Raw genomic sequence first — 16,021 nt, 5'->3', positions numbered from 1 at the left:
GTCTGAGGGGATCTCCTTACCCCCATCCCATCCACACACAAAAACCTGTCACCTGAGTTTAGTGGTGTTTTCAACCTGGGCTGTCTCCTGTGCCTGGGGGGGTAGGTTACAGTCCTGGTTCCACTTTCCCTTGGGCTGGTAACCTGCCCACTTTACAGTGAGGCTGCAGGCTAAATCACTCAAATATTGATAGCCCTCCAATGCTGTCTCACAATTCCACTCTTGTCCAGGAAGACAGACAAACAGATTCTCCCACAGTTCACTGGGAAAGAACGATCGAGTAGAATAGCTTACAGCAGCACAAAGGACCATGGGACATGCCCCCAGAAATCCTAGCGATGCACCACCAGTGAGGACACAATAACTCTGGTAGGGCTTTGCAATGTGGCTGCTCACAACCAGGCTTGACTAACTCAGGAGCTCAGACTCAAGTGACAGTTGCTGAAGGGCTTGTCTACACTAGAAACTCACACCAATGCAGATGGGCCACTGTAGTGCTTCTGGAGAAGACTCTCTAAGCTGATGGGAGAGAGCTCTCCCATCGTTTTAAAAACTCTTGCCTCTGTGAGAGGTGGTAGCTGTGTTGGCTGGCAGAGGTCTCCCCCCACCATAGTGCTGTCTACACCAGTGCTTCTCCCACTGATACAGCGCTGTCTACACCAGCGCTTAGGTCCGTGTATTTACATCACTCAGGGGTGTCAATTATTCATACCCCTGAGGATGTAGTTATGTCAAAATAATTCTGTAGTGTAGACCAGAGCCAAGTTAACTCTTCGCTGAAGACATGATACCCAAAGCTTCTTTTAATAGCCTCTTGTGAAGGACGTCAGCCTGGTCCATGCTCAACAGTAGCACCAATAATACTCTCCTTCTTTTGACAAGAACAGGCTTGCATCTACATACACGTCTGTCTCCCATGAATATCTCCCTGTTCCTCCTTTTATAACTAGCACAGCTCTACAACAGTGCAGTTAAATCAATGGTGTGGGAATACAGACACCTCCTTACACTGAGGTAGCTACAACACTGCAAGAAGTCCTCCCACTGCCATCCCATATTGCACCACTCCATGAATTGCCCTGCCTGATAACCTTCTTGAACTCCACTCTCCAGGGGTCAGACTGATCTCTGGCAGTCCCTAGTTTTAAAAGACCAAATAAATCATGTTTGCTGATTCTCCTTTTCTCCATCGTTTTATTGACATAGTTAAAGAGTTCTAACAGTTGAGAGAGGCATAACTTCCCTGTGCAGAAGCCGCGCTGGTAACCACTCTCATGTCATGGCCACCTAAGTATCTTATGGCTCTGTTTTTAATGATCATTTCAGCACGAGCACCCCCTCGTTTTTACTGCTTTCCCTGCCCCACCCAATGCCACAAATTGCACCCCTCCATTCCTCCAGTCAAAGAGGGTTGGATGCAACTCCGCACTTGTCTGCGTCATGACTAAATCCACCACTGCACAGTGACCTTAGTGACCTTGAGGTACCACTCTTATGGTTGTGCCCTCCAGGACAATCTGCAAGTCGTCACATTGCTGCCTTGGCCACCCTACAACATGAGGTTGTGAAGTTGTGTCAGCCAGGCTGTTTCAATGTAGCTTTCGGGATAGGTAGAAAGCAGAGGTGGGAACCATTTAGTGGAACCCATGCCAACAACAGGGACTCGTAGAAAACCAAACCCCGATCCCAACCCTTTTTTCCTTTTCCTATCCTTAGTGACGTCCATACATCTCCTCCTCTCTGCAGCTGAGTGCACTGTTCCCTGTGCTTTTCCAGCCGCTGCTGGCCTGGGAATGCTTCTCTCTTGTTTTGATTATATGCGTGTGTGTCTCTCTCCCTGCATGCAGAATCTATCCAATTTCTATCCATTCCTCATGACCGGAGCGCAAACACTGCTCTCTCCATTGAACACCCTCGCTGCATTAGACTTGTGCTCCCAGTTTTTGACCAGACAGCCCTGAACAGCGTGGATGTGTTTGGTCTAGGTTACCAAGGCCTCGGCAGCGACTCCATAGTTAAGAAATCGAAATCCCTCCTCAAATATCTCTATGGAGGTTGCGAATAGTGTCTGTCTGAGGTGATCTTCCCGTCGAGCATGTGCGCCGATTCCCACACCCTCAAGCCAAGTGCCTGGAAGATGTCCCTTCCCAGCAGGTAGGTTCAAGGAAATGTGAACCAGAAAGTCATGCTCGTGGGCCAGGAGGGCATGAGAAAAGAGCATCGGTGGCTGAGATTGAGTGGCGCTCTCCTGCCCAGAGGCTGCAATGAGCATGTGCGCCTTGAACTATTTGTTTCAGGGGGATGCTAGCTGACCTCTTCCATCCCCCCCCCCTCTGCTTCCCCTCCTCCACCAACTCCAGTTCTTAAGAAAGAAGAGCCGGAGGCAGTGCTGAGCCGGAGATGCAGCAACTCCCTGCAGTCCTCCTTGTGAGTATCCCTCGCTTTCTCCTCTTGCGCCTTTTCTGAGGAGACGGATGGATGGACATACGGGGTGGCGAGAGGCAGATGGTTCCTCCTAATTACACAGCTAATAGGGTGGGGGGGGGGGGCGGGAAGCAGGAGTCAGCCTCTTTCCAGCTCCCCCTCACCATCCTCTGTCCTCGCTCCTTCTTCCTTCTCTTCTCTTGCCTCGGGCTTGGCTAAACAGGAAAAACTGCTGACAGGTGAAAGGAAATGGGAAATTCAGTTTCATCAGGAATCCCAGGGAGATGAGGACTCAGCAAAAAAAAAAAAAAAAAAAAATAGGAGGACAGAGAGAGAGAGAGAAGCCAGGGCTGCTCTGCCGCAGCTGCACAGAAGGCTGGATCGACAGTCCTTTAACCTCCCCACAGCAAACAGCTTCGATCCCGGAATGGGACAGAGAGCAGCAGGGCCCTGATGGACAGATGGACAGGCAGACGGGAAGGGTCCGGACGGGGTGGGGAGAGGAGAGAGCAATGCTGGAACGGCATCTGTTTGGAAACTCTCTTCGTGACAACCCCCCTCCTTCCCCTGTTTTGGAAGTGTTGCTCTTGTTCTTGTCTGCCTTTTCTTTCTTTATTTTAAAGGAAGGCAGCTGCCTTCTCCTATTCCAGTTGATGGGGGAGGGAGGGTGAGCCAAGTGAGAAATAGCCACATCCGCTATTGCCGGGGTGCTCCCACAAAGGACTTTGGCAGCGATAATGTAGGCTGGTGGGAACAGGGAAAGAGGAAGAGAGTGATGGATGTCAGAAGCTCCTGGCCTTTCCTGTTGTTCTAATGAACTCTCTGGCTATTCTGGGAGGGGAGGGAGGCAGAGCGTGCTGCAGGAGCTGGGACACCCAGCTGCATGGAGAGCAGGAACTGTTCCACTGCTGCATACATTAAAGACTGCTCAGTGTGCAGGAGAATGCTCCTTTGTGGTACATGAGTGTAAATAGTATTTGCTGTCCCCTCCCCCTTCTCTGCCTTCCTCTCCTCCCTCCCCTCTGCCTACTGCCTCTCTCTTCTCCCCAATCTCTCCTCTATCCCTCTGTCTCTCCTTTCTCTCTTCTCTCCTCTGTTTCTCCCCCTCTGTCTCCTCGTTCCCCACTCCTCTATTCCATCCCCATCATTCTCCTTCTCCCCACCCCTCCCACCCCCAATCTTTCACAGGGGATTTCACTTTGCTGGGATACAGGTTTGTAAATTTCCGACAGCCACCACGGAGAGAACACAAGAACCCCCCTTGGGCCCTCCGTGTCCCTTTGACGGAGCGTTCTGGACTCAGAGACTCCCCCAGGAGGGGTGCTTTGCTTGCATTTCCAATCCCCCTGCCGTCCAGCAAGTTTTGCCTGTCCTATCTCCCTCTTCCGCTGTTTGCTTCATGGAGAACAAGGGCTGCAAAGGGGACAGCCTGCGGCCAGCTGTCCAGTGCAAGCACTCTGTAGAGAAGAAGACAATGACTAACCCCACCACGGTGATTGAAATCTATCCAGACACAACTGAGGTGAACGATTACTATCTCTGGTCCATCTTCAACTTCGTATACCTCAACTTCTGCTGTCTCGGCTTCATCGCCTTGGCCTATTCTTTGAAAGTAAGTACTGATCGCATGCTGTGCTGTGGGGAATGCACGGAGCCAGAGCCACAGCTGGTGTAAACCGGCATCGCGCCGTTGAAGTCAGTGGAGCAATGCCGACTTACCCTGCGAAGGACCGGACCCTGTTATGTTAATACACGTTATCAGGGGAGATCTTGGGAATGGAAATGCTATATGCGAGCGGTGCGCGTATGCATGGCGCTCAGATAGCATGGTGATGGGCACCACAGAAGAACCTAGATAGAGAGATAAGAGGTACCAGTGATGATGAGTCTGAGTTGGCTTTTGTTGTGACTGGAGATTTACAGTTCTCACCCTTCTGTGAGCTTGGATATAGTGTAATTCTGAGAACTAGAACAGTTGAATTTTCCACTAGAAGGACAAATAATTTTCTTCCCAGGTAGCCAGAATCCCTCAGCATCTGGTGACCTGTGTGGGGCGACACCCATCGCCATAGGAGAGGGCTTCAAGGTGCTCGGGAATCCTGAATGCAGATAGACTGTTGCGGGCTTCCTGGTGTATGATGATGATAATAATAATAAGTACTTTACATCCTCCCAGGACTTTGCAAATCAAACTTAGTTCAGCCTAACATTGTTCCTGCAGGGGGAATGGTATTATCCCCATCTAGCAGACAGGAACACTGAGGCTCCGAGCAGTTAGGTGACTTGGCAATGCTCCCAGGAGAAGTCCATGTGAGAGCTGGGACTAGAATCCTGGCGCGCAGTCCTCTGTTCACTGCACTAACGCCTCTCACATCGGTATGGCACCAGCATCCTGAGGTGCTGTGTAAGGTACCTTAGCCAAAGGCACTGGGCCAGAACCTCAGATGGTGTAAATCAGTGACTCCACTGACCGCAGTGGAGCCCTGCTGAATTATGCTAAGTCAAAGATCTGGCCCAATATTGGAAAAGGAAGTCAGTCTTTTAAGATGTCCTTAGGGGCCTGATTAAAAGCCACCTGAACTCAGCGCAAGTCCTTCCATTGATTTCAGCAGGCTTTGGATCAGGTTCTTAGTGAGTGTTTTCTGGGGTATGTGGATAGCGAAGGCTCCAAAGAGAAGGGATCACATAGGGGACAGTGAGCAACTGTGCAAACTGCATGACCTGAGACCTTCAGGACTGGCTTTAAGCACAAACATACCAAGCAGCCACTTATGCCCCAGCTCTTTTGTCCCCCCCATCCCATCCCATCTTCTGCAAGTTCTGCCACTCAGAGCACAGCCCCACCTCCTCCTCAAACAGCGGGACCAGAAAGGCATGAAACAACTTGTTTCCTTCCCTGGCTCTGGTTAAAGCAGCAGTGAGGAAAGCAGCTGATTCTCCCCAGGGTCCCCTAAATCACCAGGCCAGCCCTGGAGACCTGCCAGGAATGTGAGAACAAGGCCTGCTAACTAAGGTAATGGAAGACCCTGGAGGGCTTCATAAGTGAGGAATGGAAGTAGATGCATGAATGAACTGGGAGCCAGTGTACAGAGTGTAGCCCAGGGGAGGATGGGACCTGTGTAGTTCAGTGCTGTCCAGCCTGTGTTCTGCTCTCTGGTTTGCTGGATCATCCTAGAAATGGAGACAGAGTCTGACTCCAAGAAGCCAGTGCCCCAGTCTGCTACTCTTCTCTGATGGCTCCAGACCTCTAGCTTGTCTGCAAAGTAACACTATCATAAGGTAACACTATCCTTTGAGTCCATGAAACCTTCTGTAAACATTCCCTGTAACTGCAGAATGAGAACAGACCAGCTGGGCAGCAGGATTTCATTGCTGGTGAACTCAGCCAGCATGCAGTTTCTGATCATCTGTCAAGGAACAGAGGGTCTGAAGGTTTGGGGGTTTTTTGTGTATTTTTTTTCATAAAAGCAATTAGGTAAATGTATATGCAAATGAAACCAAGCACCAGGCTCCTGCTGGGTGGCCCTGAATGTGTCATTATGTGGGTGGCCTCAGGGACAGGAATCTAATGGATGTGTTTTGGCAGGCAGCATTTACAGGAAAGGCCAGTGTACAGAGGGATTTCATCACAGAAACAGATCAATTAACCCCATCTAACTCCGGTGACTGTGACTTCCACAAGAATGCAAGGAGGCTGTTTCTGAACCAGCCCGGCCTGGGGCTCTGTTATAGCAGAGGCAGAGTGGCCTAGACCAGTGAACACAGGGACTCTGGTTATCACTAACCGCATGACCTTGGGAAATCCCTTACAGTCCCGTGCCTCAGTTTTCCCATCCACAAAATGGGGATGAGAATGTTCACTCTCCTTCCTTGCAGGGCTGCCAGGAGGCTTAATTCACTGCTCTTTGTAAAGTGCATTGAATGTAAAGGACTCTACAAATGTTTAGCATTGCCATTCCCAGGGCTGTCCAAGGACACTTAGGGCCACTGCCAGCATCAAACAAAGATGGTGTGGAAGTCTCGCTTATCACATAATGTTCCATGGGATGGGCACACCAGTATAGGGCAAGAAATAAGCTCTTCTCCCTCTCTCCTGCCCTGCCCCATGTGTTCATTAGCTTGAATTAGCTTTAACAACATGGACTCGTCTCCCCAACAAGGGAATGATACTGACTGTAGGTTGAAAAAAGATTTAATGTTGGCAGGGAAGGGGAAATAAAACCAGATATTTCTATACACAGACACCAACCACTGATCAGAAACTAAAGCATGGACACGACAGTGGCACTAGACTAAATCCTTAACAGGCACGTTGGATGAGACATGGTTTTCTTTGCTTACTGCAAGCTTTGTAAATTCCCTCTGGTTACACCAAGAGAAATGTTATCTGGCAAGGAAGGAAAGGGACAAAGTCAAACCCTCTATACCAAACTTTTCCTTTCATGCCTCCTCCCCCGCCCCAGTAATAAAATGTATCCGTGCCCCCATGGGCCAAGAGCAGGGACCAACCTTTGAGAGCAGGGGCCGGCAGTCAGGAGCGGAGGCTGGGGCCACGGCTGCAGTTGTGGGGGGCAGGGCTGGAGCAGAGCTGGGGCAGAGCAAGGCTGGGTGACATTCTCTCCCTGCCCCCTCATCGGGGCTGGCTCAGGCCCTGCTACACCCCCCCCCCCCCGATGTTAAGGGGGGCACACCTGACAGTTTGGGGACCGCTGCTCTATACAAATGTCATGCAGAGGTGGTATGGGGCCTGATCTTGACCCCAGTGGCAATTGAGGGGGCTCAGCATTTCATAGATTCGGGCCATCATCATTGTCTGCAAATGTGTGAAGGATGTAAACCTCAGAAAAGACTCGCTCGGGGAGGAAATAACTAGGAGAATTAGGCTGAACTCAGGAAAAGGAAAATATAAGCTGAACATCAGGAAACAAAACTATCTATTGGAATCAGTGGTCATTCAGTCTGTGGAACAGCTTCCTGTTGGAAGTGGATCACTTGAGATACGTACAACTAAACTGAACCAGACAGTGGTGAATCAGCTGCAGGGCATGGCCTTGCTCTGGTAGGGGATGGACTAGACCAGTGTTTCTCAACCTTTTTTATATCAGGGACCGGCTTGTTACCTTCCTAAACTATGTCTGGGAGATCTCAGGGTCCAGCACCAGTCCACAGACCGGTTGTTGAGAAACACTGGACTAGAGGACCCAGCAGGTCTTTCCCTTCTTTAATAGTTTCAGTTCTTTGGCAGAATAAAAACTGCAAACATACCATTCCTCAGAGATACAGGACAGAGTCAGGGAATGGCAAGGAGATAGTGATCGCGGACTGGCATCTCAGGTCATGATGGAGAGGGCAACATAAGAGAGAAAATGGGGCAATATCTGGATGTAGCAAAAGAACTCTCCTGGGATAGGCCTATAGAATGTAAGAGAAAATATGATAATTTCTATAGTCTTCACCATCCGATAGAGTTTAATAGAGAATGATATCCCTACTGTAGAATTCCTTTGGATGATTGTGTGTGTGTATGTGAAAGATCTCACTCTTTATTAGTTGCTATAGGATTTTAGAGTAATTTCTACAGAGCCCTTCTGGATTCGTCTCTATCTCTGTTACATTCTGTAGGGCATTACCATAAGGTCAGAAGAGGCTGAAATGAGGAAACTAACTGGGAAAATGTTCTGTTAGTTAGACCTTCCTCTAGTTCCCTGAAGCAAAGTTTAGAAGTGCAGATTTAAGTCCCAATCCTTCAAGGACTGCCATGGTGAGTAGAGACCCAGTGGCATCCATGCGGCTGTGGGCCCAGGGCTGTTGTTATGACTAAAACCAAGATGTTTCCTCATTGGAAAACACAGCTTTGTGTGTTAGAGCAGCACAGATTTCCTGGCGAGGGTGCAAGCCAATGTGCTGAAGGCTTTACAGTCCCCGGCTTTGGTTCTTTAAACTTACTTTAAATAATGTAAACATTTTTAAAACCCTAAGAAACCTTGTTTTAAATAACAAAAATGATTCTTTTCCACAGACTGCATCACACACATTTGCCAAACTATACCAGTTTATTAAAATGGTCGCTATTTTAGGCCCCAGTTCAGCAAGGTACTTAAGCACATGCAGAGTCCCATTGACTTCCGTAGGACCACTTGTACTGAAAGCACATGTTTAAGTACCTTGCTAAATCAGGTCCTTTAGCATGCTTTAATGTTGCGTTTAAAATGTTTCCTACTCTTGAGATGTACAGTCTTGAAAACAATACTCTCACTTCTGCTCTTCCTTTGTCTTCATGCCTCCCAGGGTGTATGTGGATAGGCAGCTCTATAAATCTCCCGCTGCATGTAGATGGTTAGACTGTGGTAGCCCCAAAATGTGCTAAATGCTCTAGACACACATTGGTCCATGTACCAAAGAGCTTACATTCGCAGTCAGAGAAACATAGCACATGGAGACAGGGAACAGGCTACACCATACAAGCCAAGTAACTGATATAAGCTCTGTGACTGCACACCTTGTCTTTACTTATATCCCCTCTTTATAACCCACAGTGAGCCAGATCCTCAGCTGGTGTACATTGGTATGGCTTTGTAGACTGCAGTGAAGCTTCACCAGTTTACACCAGCTGAGGGTTTGGCCCAGCAAGGAAGCACTGTGCTTAGTTGTGAATGGATGTGTATTTGGAGGAAGGGGTGGAGGTGATGATTACATATATGTGCAGAGAGATTTAAAAGGCCATGTCAGCACTAGCATTAGTATGAGTACAGCACAGATGCCCACACCACCTGATAAACGTGGCTGTGACAATTTTATTTCATTTTATTTTTGCCAGAAACAAATTTTGTGGCCTTGACTTTTACACTGGCTATTCAGCTTGCTTCCCCCCTCTCCCCTATTTCCCAGATCTAAACACTAATAAATGATGCACAGCACTTACTGTTAGGAGATCGTACTTCAATCACCAGCAATTCTATCACAAGAGACCTTTGGGGAAAGCCAAATCCTTCAGTGTACCAATTACACAAAAAGACAGTAGATCAGAGAGGCTGGGATCACAGTCAATTTTTATTCTGGAAGTCTAATTTCAGGATGCAGGTATGGACATCAGAAAAATGAGGAACCTAGACTCATTTTTGTGTCCACCCATACTTCCAGGATTCTGCTGATTTAAAAAAAAAATCTTTCCATGTGTTATTTCCATCAGATGATTCTATCCTACCACCAAAAGACTCATCACAAGTGTGTGGGAGCTACAGGGTATCAGAGCTCCTCGCCTTTATATAGCCTGTTTTCCATTTTAAATTAACATCAATTCTGCATATGAATAGTGTTTGCACTGGCACCATACTGATTGTACTTCTTACCACTCCTATTCTACCAATGGAAATTTAAAGTCGAAAGGAAAATGAATTGAACAACAGTGGTGCAGCGCCTGTGTCTGACAAAGAGCTTAGATCCTTTGTGTAACCTCTTTCCTTTCCAGTGGAGATCAGATTTTAGTGCACACTTTGACCATGTAACCACAGGGAGGCAATGAGGTGTAGTGGATAGGTACTAGGCTCGGAATCAGGAAATCTAGATCTTATTCTGGGCTCTGCACCCCATGGGTGATTTTGGGCACTTGCCTTCTGTGTCCCCTCCCACCCTTTGTCTTGTCTGTTTAGAGTGTAAGCAGACAGGGATAAGTGTGTCTTTGCATTTGAGGGAAAGGGATTAGAATGGCCTAAGAGGTCTGGCTTCCATGATTCTGTGGAATGAGAGAGGTTAGATCTCCTGAGTTCTCAGGCAGGCATATGGCAGTAATGACTCAGTGAGAAAAGACATCAGGCTGTCAGGCTATTCTCTTAGAGAACACTGACACAGTACTTGACAGCCACACAGTGTGACCTGTCCCCTGCTCCTGATGATCTGAGGGGGACAAGGCCTGGCCTAAAAGCAGGGAAAGGAGTTTGTGGAGAGAGAGTTGCTGAGGATGCCAAGTCAGGAAATATCCCTGGAAGAAGGGGAGAGTTGAAAGGAGAAATAGAGGACACTGAGAAAACAAGTAGACAAGATACTTACAAGTCCAGGATAAATGAAGGTGCAAAGCCTGAATGCAAGAAAGAGACAAAGGGGAGAGGTGAGGTGGGAGGACTGGGAAGCACATAGGAGCAAGATGAGCATCAGGAGAAAATGAAATCAAAGATATTGGTGCTTGGAGCTGATGAACTAACGATGAGACAGGGAGGCAGTAACAAGAGAGGAAGAGGGCAGAGGGTGATGTGGTGAGAACAGCAGGAAAGGAAGATGACTCTAATGCTGGGAAGAGTTGGAGATGTGGAGAGGAAAAAGATAGAAACATAGAAATTGCCATACTGGATCAGGTCCCAGGCCTATCTAGTCCAGTATCCTGTCTCTGACATTGCTAGCCACCAGATGCTTCAAAGGAAGGAATAGGGACCTCACAGCAGGCAGATGTGGGATAGCCTGCCCCCCACATTAGGTCTCATCCAATTCTCCAATAATAAGAAATTGGTTTAAGGCCTGAGGCATAAGGTTTAATATCCCTTCCAGAATTCCCCGCATTCTCCACCTACCAGACTGGGGCGGGCAGCTCGGAGCTTCTGCCCTGTGGTAGGGAGTGGGGTTAGACGTTTCTGCCCAGCAGGGAGGGAAGTCTTGGGGGATCAGTAAGTTTGGCCACCCCTGTTATATGTGCATACAGTGCCCATCATAGTGGGGCCCTAACCCGTTGGTTGGAGCCTCTAGGCTTTTCCACAACATAAATAATAATGAATCAGTTGAATAGAGGTGCTAGCTAAGCTGACGCCACAGGAGCTTATGAGGGAGAAGAGGAAAGGATCAAGAACAGAACGCTGAAGGAGTCCAACAGACAGAGGGAGAGGGGTGGATGAGGTGCCAACAAAGGAAAGGCCAAAGTAGCCACCTAAGAAGTTAGAGGAGAACTGGGGGAGAAAGCCAAAGGCAAAAGTAAGATCAGATATTTTGAAGGCAGTAGAGAGATCAAGCAGCGTAGAGCTAGGGAATATTCCCTGTGAATTTGCTAGGAAGAGGTAGGTCCTGTTACGCCGCCTGTCAAGACATTTCTGGTGGAACCGAGAGGGCACAAGCCAGACTGGAGGAAATCGAGGAGAAGGCAAGAGTCCAGGGCATGCTGGAGTTTTCAGGAAAAGGTGGACAAGGCAGTCATTAGAGAGGCAGATGGGACTGTAGAATCAATAGTATCCCTGCCAGAGAGAGCCAGAGGGCAGAGCGAGATAAGGGAGGGAATAAGAGACTGAAGAAGGGTGGAGAGGAGATGTGACTGGATGGAGACAGCAGGACAAGCTGAGTGCTGGGAGGCACACTGACAGTCAGACATCTGAGTCAGAACGTAGGGTGAGGGAGGAGAGTGTGGGGTTGGTGGTGGGGGAAGGTGACAGAAGAGAGTGGTGGATGGATATTATCACTTTGAACACATGGGCATGTTGGTGAGAGCCAGGGTGAGGAGGATGCAGAGGAGGGAGGGGGCTGGGAAGAGGGCTTCAGGAGAGTGCTCATGACACAGGTATGTGAGGAGAGGGCTTGCGAGCACAAAAACGGACAAGGAGGAAGCAGCCAACCTTGTGCGTCAGGAAGAGGGCAGAGTGGGGAGGAGAGCAGCAATCTGGGCAGTCATGGGACTCTCTGTGAAAGTGCTCAGCACTGCAAGAACTGGAGCAGAAGGAGCGAAGGCCAGTCAGAGCCAAGGATGAGGATGCAAGGAAAGGGCAGCTCCGTGTGAGGGGGGGAGATGGGAGCTGAGTGAAGGAAAGAAGTTAGAAGCAGAGAGAAGGAGAAGGGGGAGAGAGGGCAGGAAGAAAAGGGGGAAGGGAAGGGAGAGGAGACCAGTGGGAAGCATATGGAAGGGTAAAGGGGAGTGAGAGAGGGGTGAGGAGGAAGAGTCTTGGAGTGAAATAGAGAAGAATGATGAGGGGAGGGAGGTGGAGAAGGAAGGAGGAGCAGAACTGTCACTGGAGGAGCTTGTTTCATGCAATGAATATTCGTCCCCTCGCCCCCCTGGGTCTCTCAGGTGCAGGGCTCTGGTGAGTGGGACACCAACTGTGTGTCTGCCCAGCTCCTTGCGCTCTGGGGGCCTGACACTGGGGAGATCCCTGCTGACAACTTTGCCAACAGATTAGAATTGTATCTGGGGCAGGCACTGGTGCGCACCCCATGGGGTTTTGGGGCTTGACTCCCGCCTACTCCCTTCTGCCCAAGATAGTGAAGCCTGAACTCTTAATCTGCGAACTCCTCCCTCCCTAGGCCTCAGCTGTGCAGGCGAGGGCTTGTCTGCCCGAAACCCCACACACTGGTTTTGTAGAGGGCCCTGCCCAGAAGAGGAAGAGCTTGTTTGTTTCTGCTCTGCTCTGCGGGGAGACAGAGCAACAGGCCCCCTGAGAGAGTGGCTCACTTACTTCCCAGCTCTGCCTGCACCATTCTCCATCTGGCTGCCATTGTTCTGAGTTGTTGTTGCCAGGTCCTTGTGACAGTAGGCGCTCCCCAGGTCTCGAAGCCCCATCCCAGGGGGAGGGAGGGAGGCACGTCAACATACATTGCCGCCAGAGCTTCTCGCATGCACCCTTATGTCAGCGAAAGACTCTTTCCCAGAAGCTGGTGTGAAGCGTTCTAAAAGCAGGGAGTGTGTTTGCAAAGGACCCTCCTCTCCAGGGCCCCAGAGTGGAAGAATCCACATATTAGAATGCATGGGACGTTACTCTAGGTCTGGAATGAGCTTCCGGCCTCTGTGAGCTGGAACTGCACAGCAATTCGCTGGGACTGAGGCGGCCGTTACCGCCCTGTGTCCACTGAGTCGTGTCAGGCTCCCAGGGCAGAGTCGGTGCTGCAAGAGTTACAGAGCAAATCATTGAAAAGTGGCTTACATCAATCCTGGTATATTTCTGGAAAACTCTTGGTCAATAAAAGCATTAGATTCTTTCGAGGTAGGGCTGTGGTACAGGCTCAGGGGTTTACATGACTTGCCAGCGACATCTGGTGTTCACACAGGAGCACTGGAAATGTGCTCACATTTCTGAGAGCAAAGTTAGGGGCTAACAGAAACAGCAGGCACCGTCACTGTGGAGGCTGAACCCCACTATCCACAGAACAGGTGCAAGAAGGGCAGCATGGTTACCAGTGTGCCTCCACTCTGTCCCACCTCTTGGAGCGAAGGGGTAAATCTCCAGGCCCATTCCGTCCTGTTTGCTGAGACTGCCAGCCCGGGTCTAATTAGTGTCAGGTGTGATGGTGGTTTTGTGGTGTGAACATGCCTCTGCTAGGAACTGGTTTGAGGGCCCCGGCATATCTGACATACTGTAAACTACTGACTAGCTACTGAATGACACCACCATTCGGTCACTATCTGCATGGACTGTTGTCAGACTCATGAGATAGATGTGCCAGGTCATTACCAACCTTCGGAGTCATCCTGTCCGCCCCATCCCCAACATGGACACATTTAAAGTCAAGGCCTCTGAAACAGTGTGTGTATCAGACCATGACATTACGGTTGAAAACTGCCAGTTGTAGCGCTGGCGGGTGTAAGCTGCATAGGACCTGCCAAAAGAGTGCATTAACCCAGCCCTATTAATGTGCTGTAGGATTGTGCGTGGCCTCTAACTGCAGTAGGATCCAATGCCAGATTTCACACTCCCAGCCTCTGAATGCAGTAGAAAGCACATTCACAATGGAACAAGTGCCAGCATTCCCATTCTGAAGGCAGTAGGACCTAAACCCCAGCACATCAGTGTCAGGATTCATATTCCCAGCTTGAGAATACTGTAGGAAACACACAGTAGTGCTAGAATTCACACTATAGTGCACCCAGGATCCCTAACTGAGTGCACTACAGTGTCAGGAATTATATTCCTAACTGCTGAATGCCACAGGAACCATGCACCAGTGCCAGAATTCACACTGAAGGAAACAGGATCCCACCCAGGGGCATTATAGTGCCAGGAGTCACACCATTGTGTATTACAGTGCCAGGATGTACACCGCAGTGCATTATAGTGCCAGGAATTGCACGCCTAACCTCTGAATGCAGTAGAAACCTCCACTACCCCTTGCTGATATCACTTTAAGCTGGTTAGTTTGCGTGTAATTTATGTCTCTCCGAATTCTTTTTGTCTCAGGTCCGGGATAAGAAACTCCTCAACGACGTGAACGGAGCGGTCGAAGATGCCAAGACAGCCCGGCTTTTTAACATCACCAGCTCGGCACTTGCCACTTTCTGTATCATCCTTGTCTTCATCTTCCTGCGATACCCGCTCACTGACTATTAGAGCGAGGCCAGCAGCAGCTGCCAAAATGCCTCCGTGCCAGAAGTGTCCGCCGAATTTCCTCCAGCAAGGACATGAAACAACAATCCATCTTTATTGCGAAAAATAAATAAATAAAATAAAATAAACCCACCAAGCAACTCCCCACCCCCAACCCTGACTGGTATGTGACCTTCTGTAGAAAAGGATATTACTTTTACATTTTTACAGAGAAATATTTATTTTCATTATAAACAACAGCGTATGATGATGGCACTATGCAAAGCTTACAGCTAACCACAACATGAGCCAACAGATGTAGCTAGATACCGCAATCGCAGAGGAGGAGGAGGAGGAGTCGTAGAGAACGTTGTGTCATCAACGATCCACTGATTAAAGTTACATAAGCAGCCCAAGCGTGGCACTGTGTTCTAGATGGAAAACAGCAAGTAGCCCTGTTGGGAGATTTGAACTGCAGCTCTACCAAGAAGCATATGCACTGATTTAGTGCTCAAGAGAGGGAGGAAAAATGCCTGCTACTGAGAGATAAACCTGATGAGTAAAACGGGAGATTCAGGACATATCAGATGTGTGCAGGCTGCTACCAAGTCCTATCTCTCTGTTTCTTCTCCCCTTCCCCTTGTATATTTTGTTCTTTTTCTCTTTTTCTACATTTATTTGTTGAATTTCATTTGAAGGCCACAATAGTTTGCCATCCTCCTTCCCCAGAGAGCTGAATGCTAGAGTTCACAGTAGAGAATCCTGAAGACTCCAGATAAACCCCAAGGAATTAAAACAAAACAAAAATCCTCCATGGAATCTACTGCAAATGCTGAGAATGTAGACAAGTTTTGCAGAACTTGCATATATCCTATATACTGACTCCTACTGCATTTCTGTAAACTTTCAATAAAGATACCTCTGACCATCCGATGCCATTCTGATTCATTTCACACACAGCCACAGATTAAAGATTTTCCCCCCTTCGGTCCCGTATTATTCCAATGAGGGATAGAGAAGAGAAAAAAAGTTCCTGTTGGACACCATAACCTGTCTCTACATCCATAATCGCTAGGTAATGGAGACATCTCACTGAAATGCCAACAGAAAGAGAACCAGAATGACACAGGCTGGACACTCCAACATGCTAATAACTTGTGAAGAAGGGTCCTGGCTCTCTCTGAGAGAAGTGGACTGAGCTGATATCACGTATGCTTGCAGCCCCATGAATGTGCTTTGACCCTAGGATTTGCTAGATAGGGAGGTGGGATGTGCACACCATAAAACGTGGCATAAAGACGTTCAGTGTCACAGCAGGTTAGTGTACTAGCTTG

At 48.7% G+C, this 16,021-nt stretch overlaps 1 protein-coding gene and 1 long non-coding RNA gene across 2 annotated transcripts; one reads left to right on the top strand and one right to left on the bottom strand.

The window, feature by feature from the left end:
• Window positions 1–2,383: 2,383 nt before the first annotated feature.
• Window positions 2,384–15,609, top strand: IFITM10 (interferon induced transmembrane protein 10). The gene is made up of 3 exons (XM_067540391.1): window positions 2,384–2,427; window positions 3,613–4,036; window positions 14,562–15,609. The coding sequence occupies exons 2-3, from the start codon at window positions 3,824–3,826 to the stop codon at window positions 14,709–14,711; spliced, it is 363 nt and encodes a 120-aa protein (XP_067396492.1). The 5' UTR covers window positions 2,384–2,427; window positions 3,613–3,823; the 3' UTR covers window positions 14,712–15,609.
• On the bottom strand, window positions 6,628–13,019 carry LOC137147976 (uncharacterized). Its single transcript, XR_010918403.1, has 3 exons — window positions 12,846–13,019; window positions 9,347–9,393; window positions 6,628–6,811 (listed from the first exon to the last, which is right to left on the bottom strand). It is a non-coding gene; the product is annotated as an uncharacterized lncRNA (long non-coding RNA).
• Window positions 15,610–16,021: the final 412 nt, after the last annotated feature.

Source organism: Emydura macquarii, unplaced genomic scaffold (genome assembly GCF_026122565.2).
Source record: "Emydura macquarii macquarii isolate MOO-44397 ecotype Brisbane River unplaced genomic scaffold, CSIRO-AGI_Emac_v2 contig_587, whole genome shotgun sequence".
Taxonomy (NCBI): Eukaryota; Metazoa; Chordata; order Testudines; family Chelidae; genus Emydura; species Emydura macquarii.
Note: the sequence above shows the minus strand (reverse complement) of the source record. Positions and strands in the feature narration are given on the sequence as shown.

Coding starts and splice junctions, on each gene's coding strand:
- IFITM10 (XM_067540391.1), top strand. CDS start 3,824: ATGGAGAACAAGGGCTGCAAAGGGGACAGCCTGCGGCCAGCTGTCCAG. Junction 4,037..14,561: donor CCTTGGCCTATTCTTTGAAA/GTAAGTACTGAT, acceptor TTTTTGTCTCAG/GTCCGGGATAAGAAACTCCT.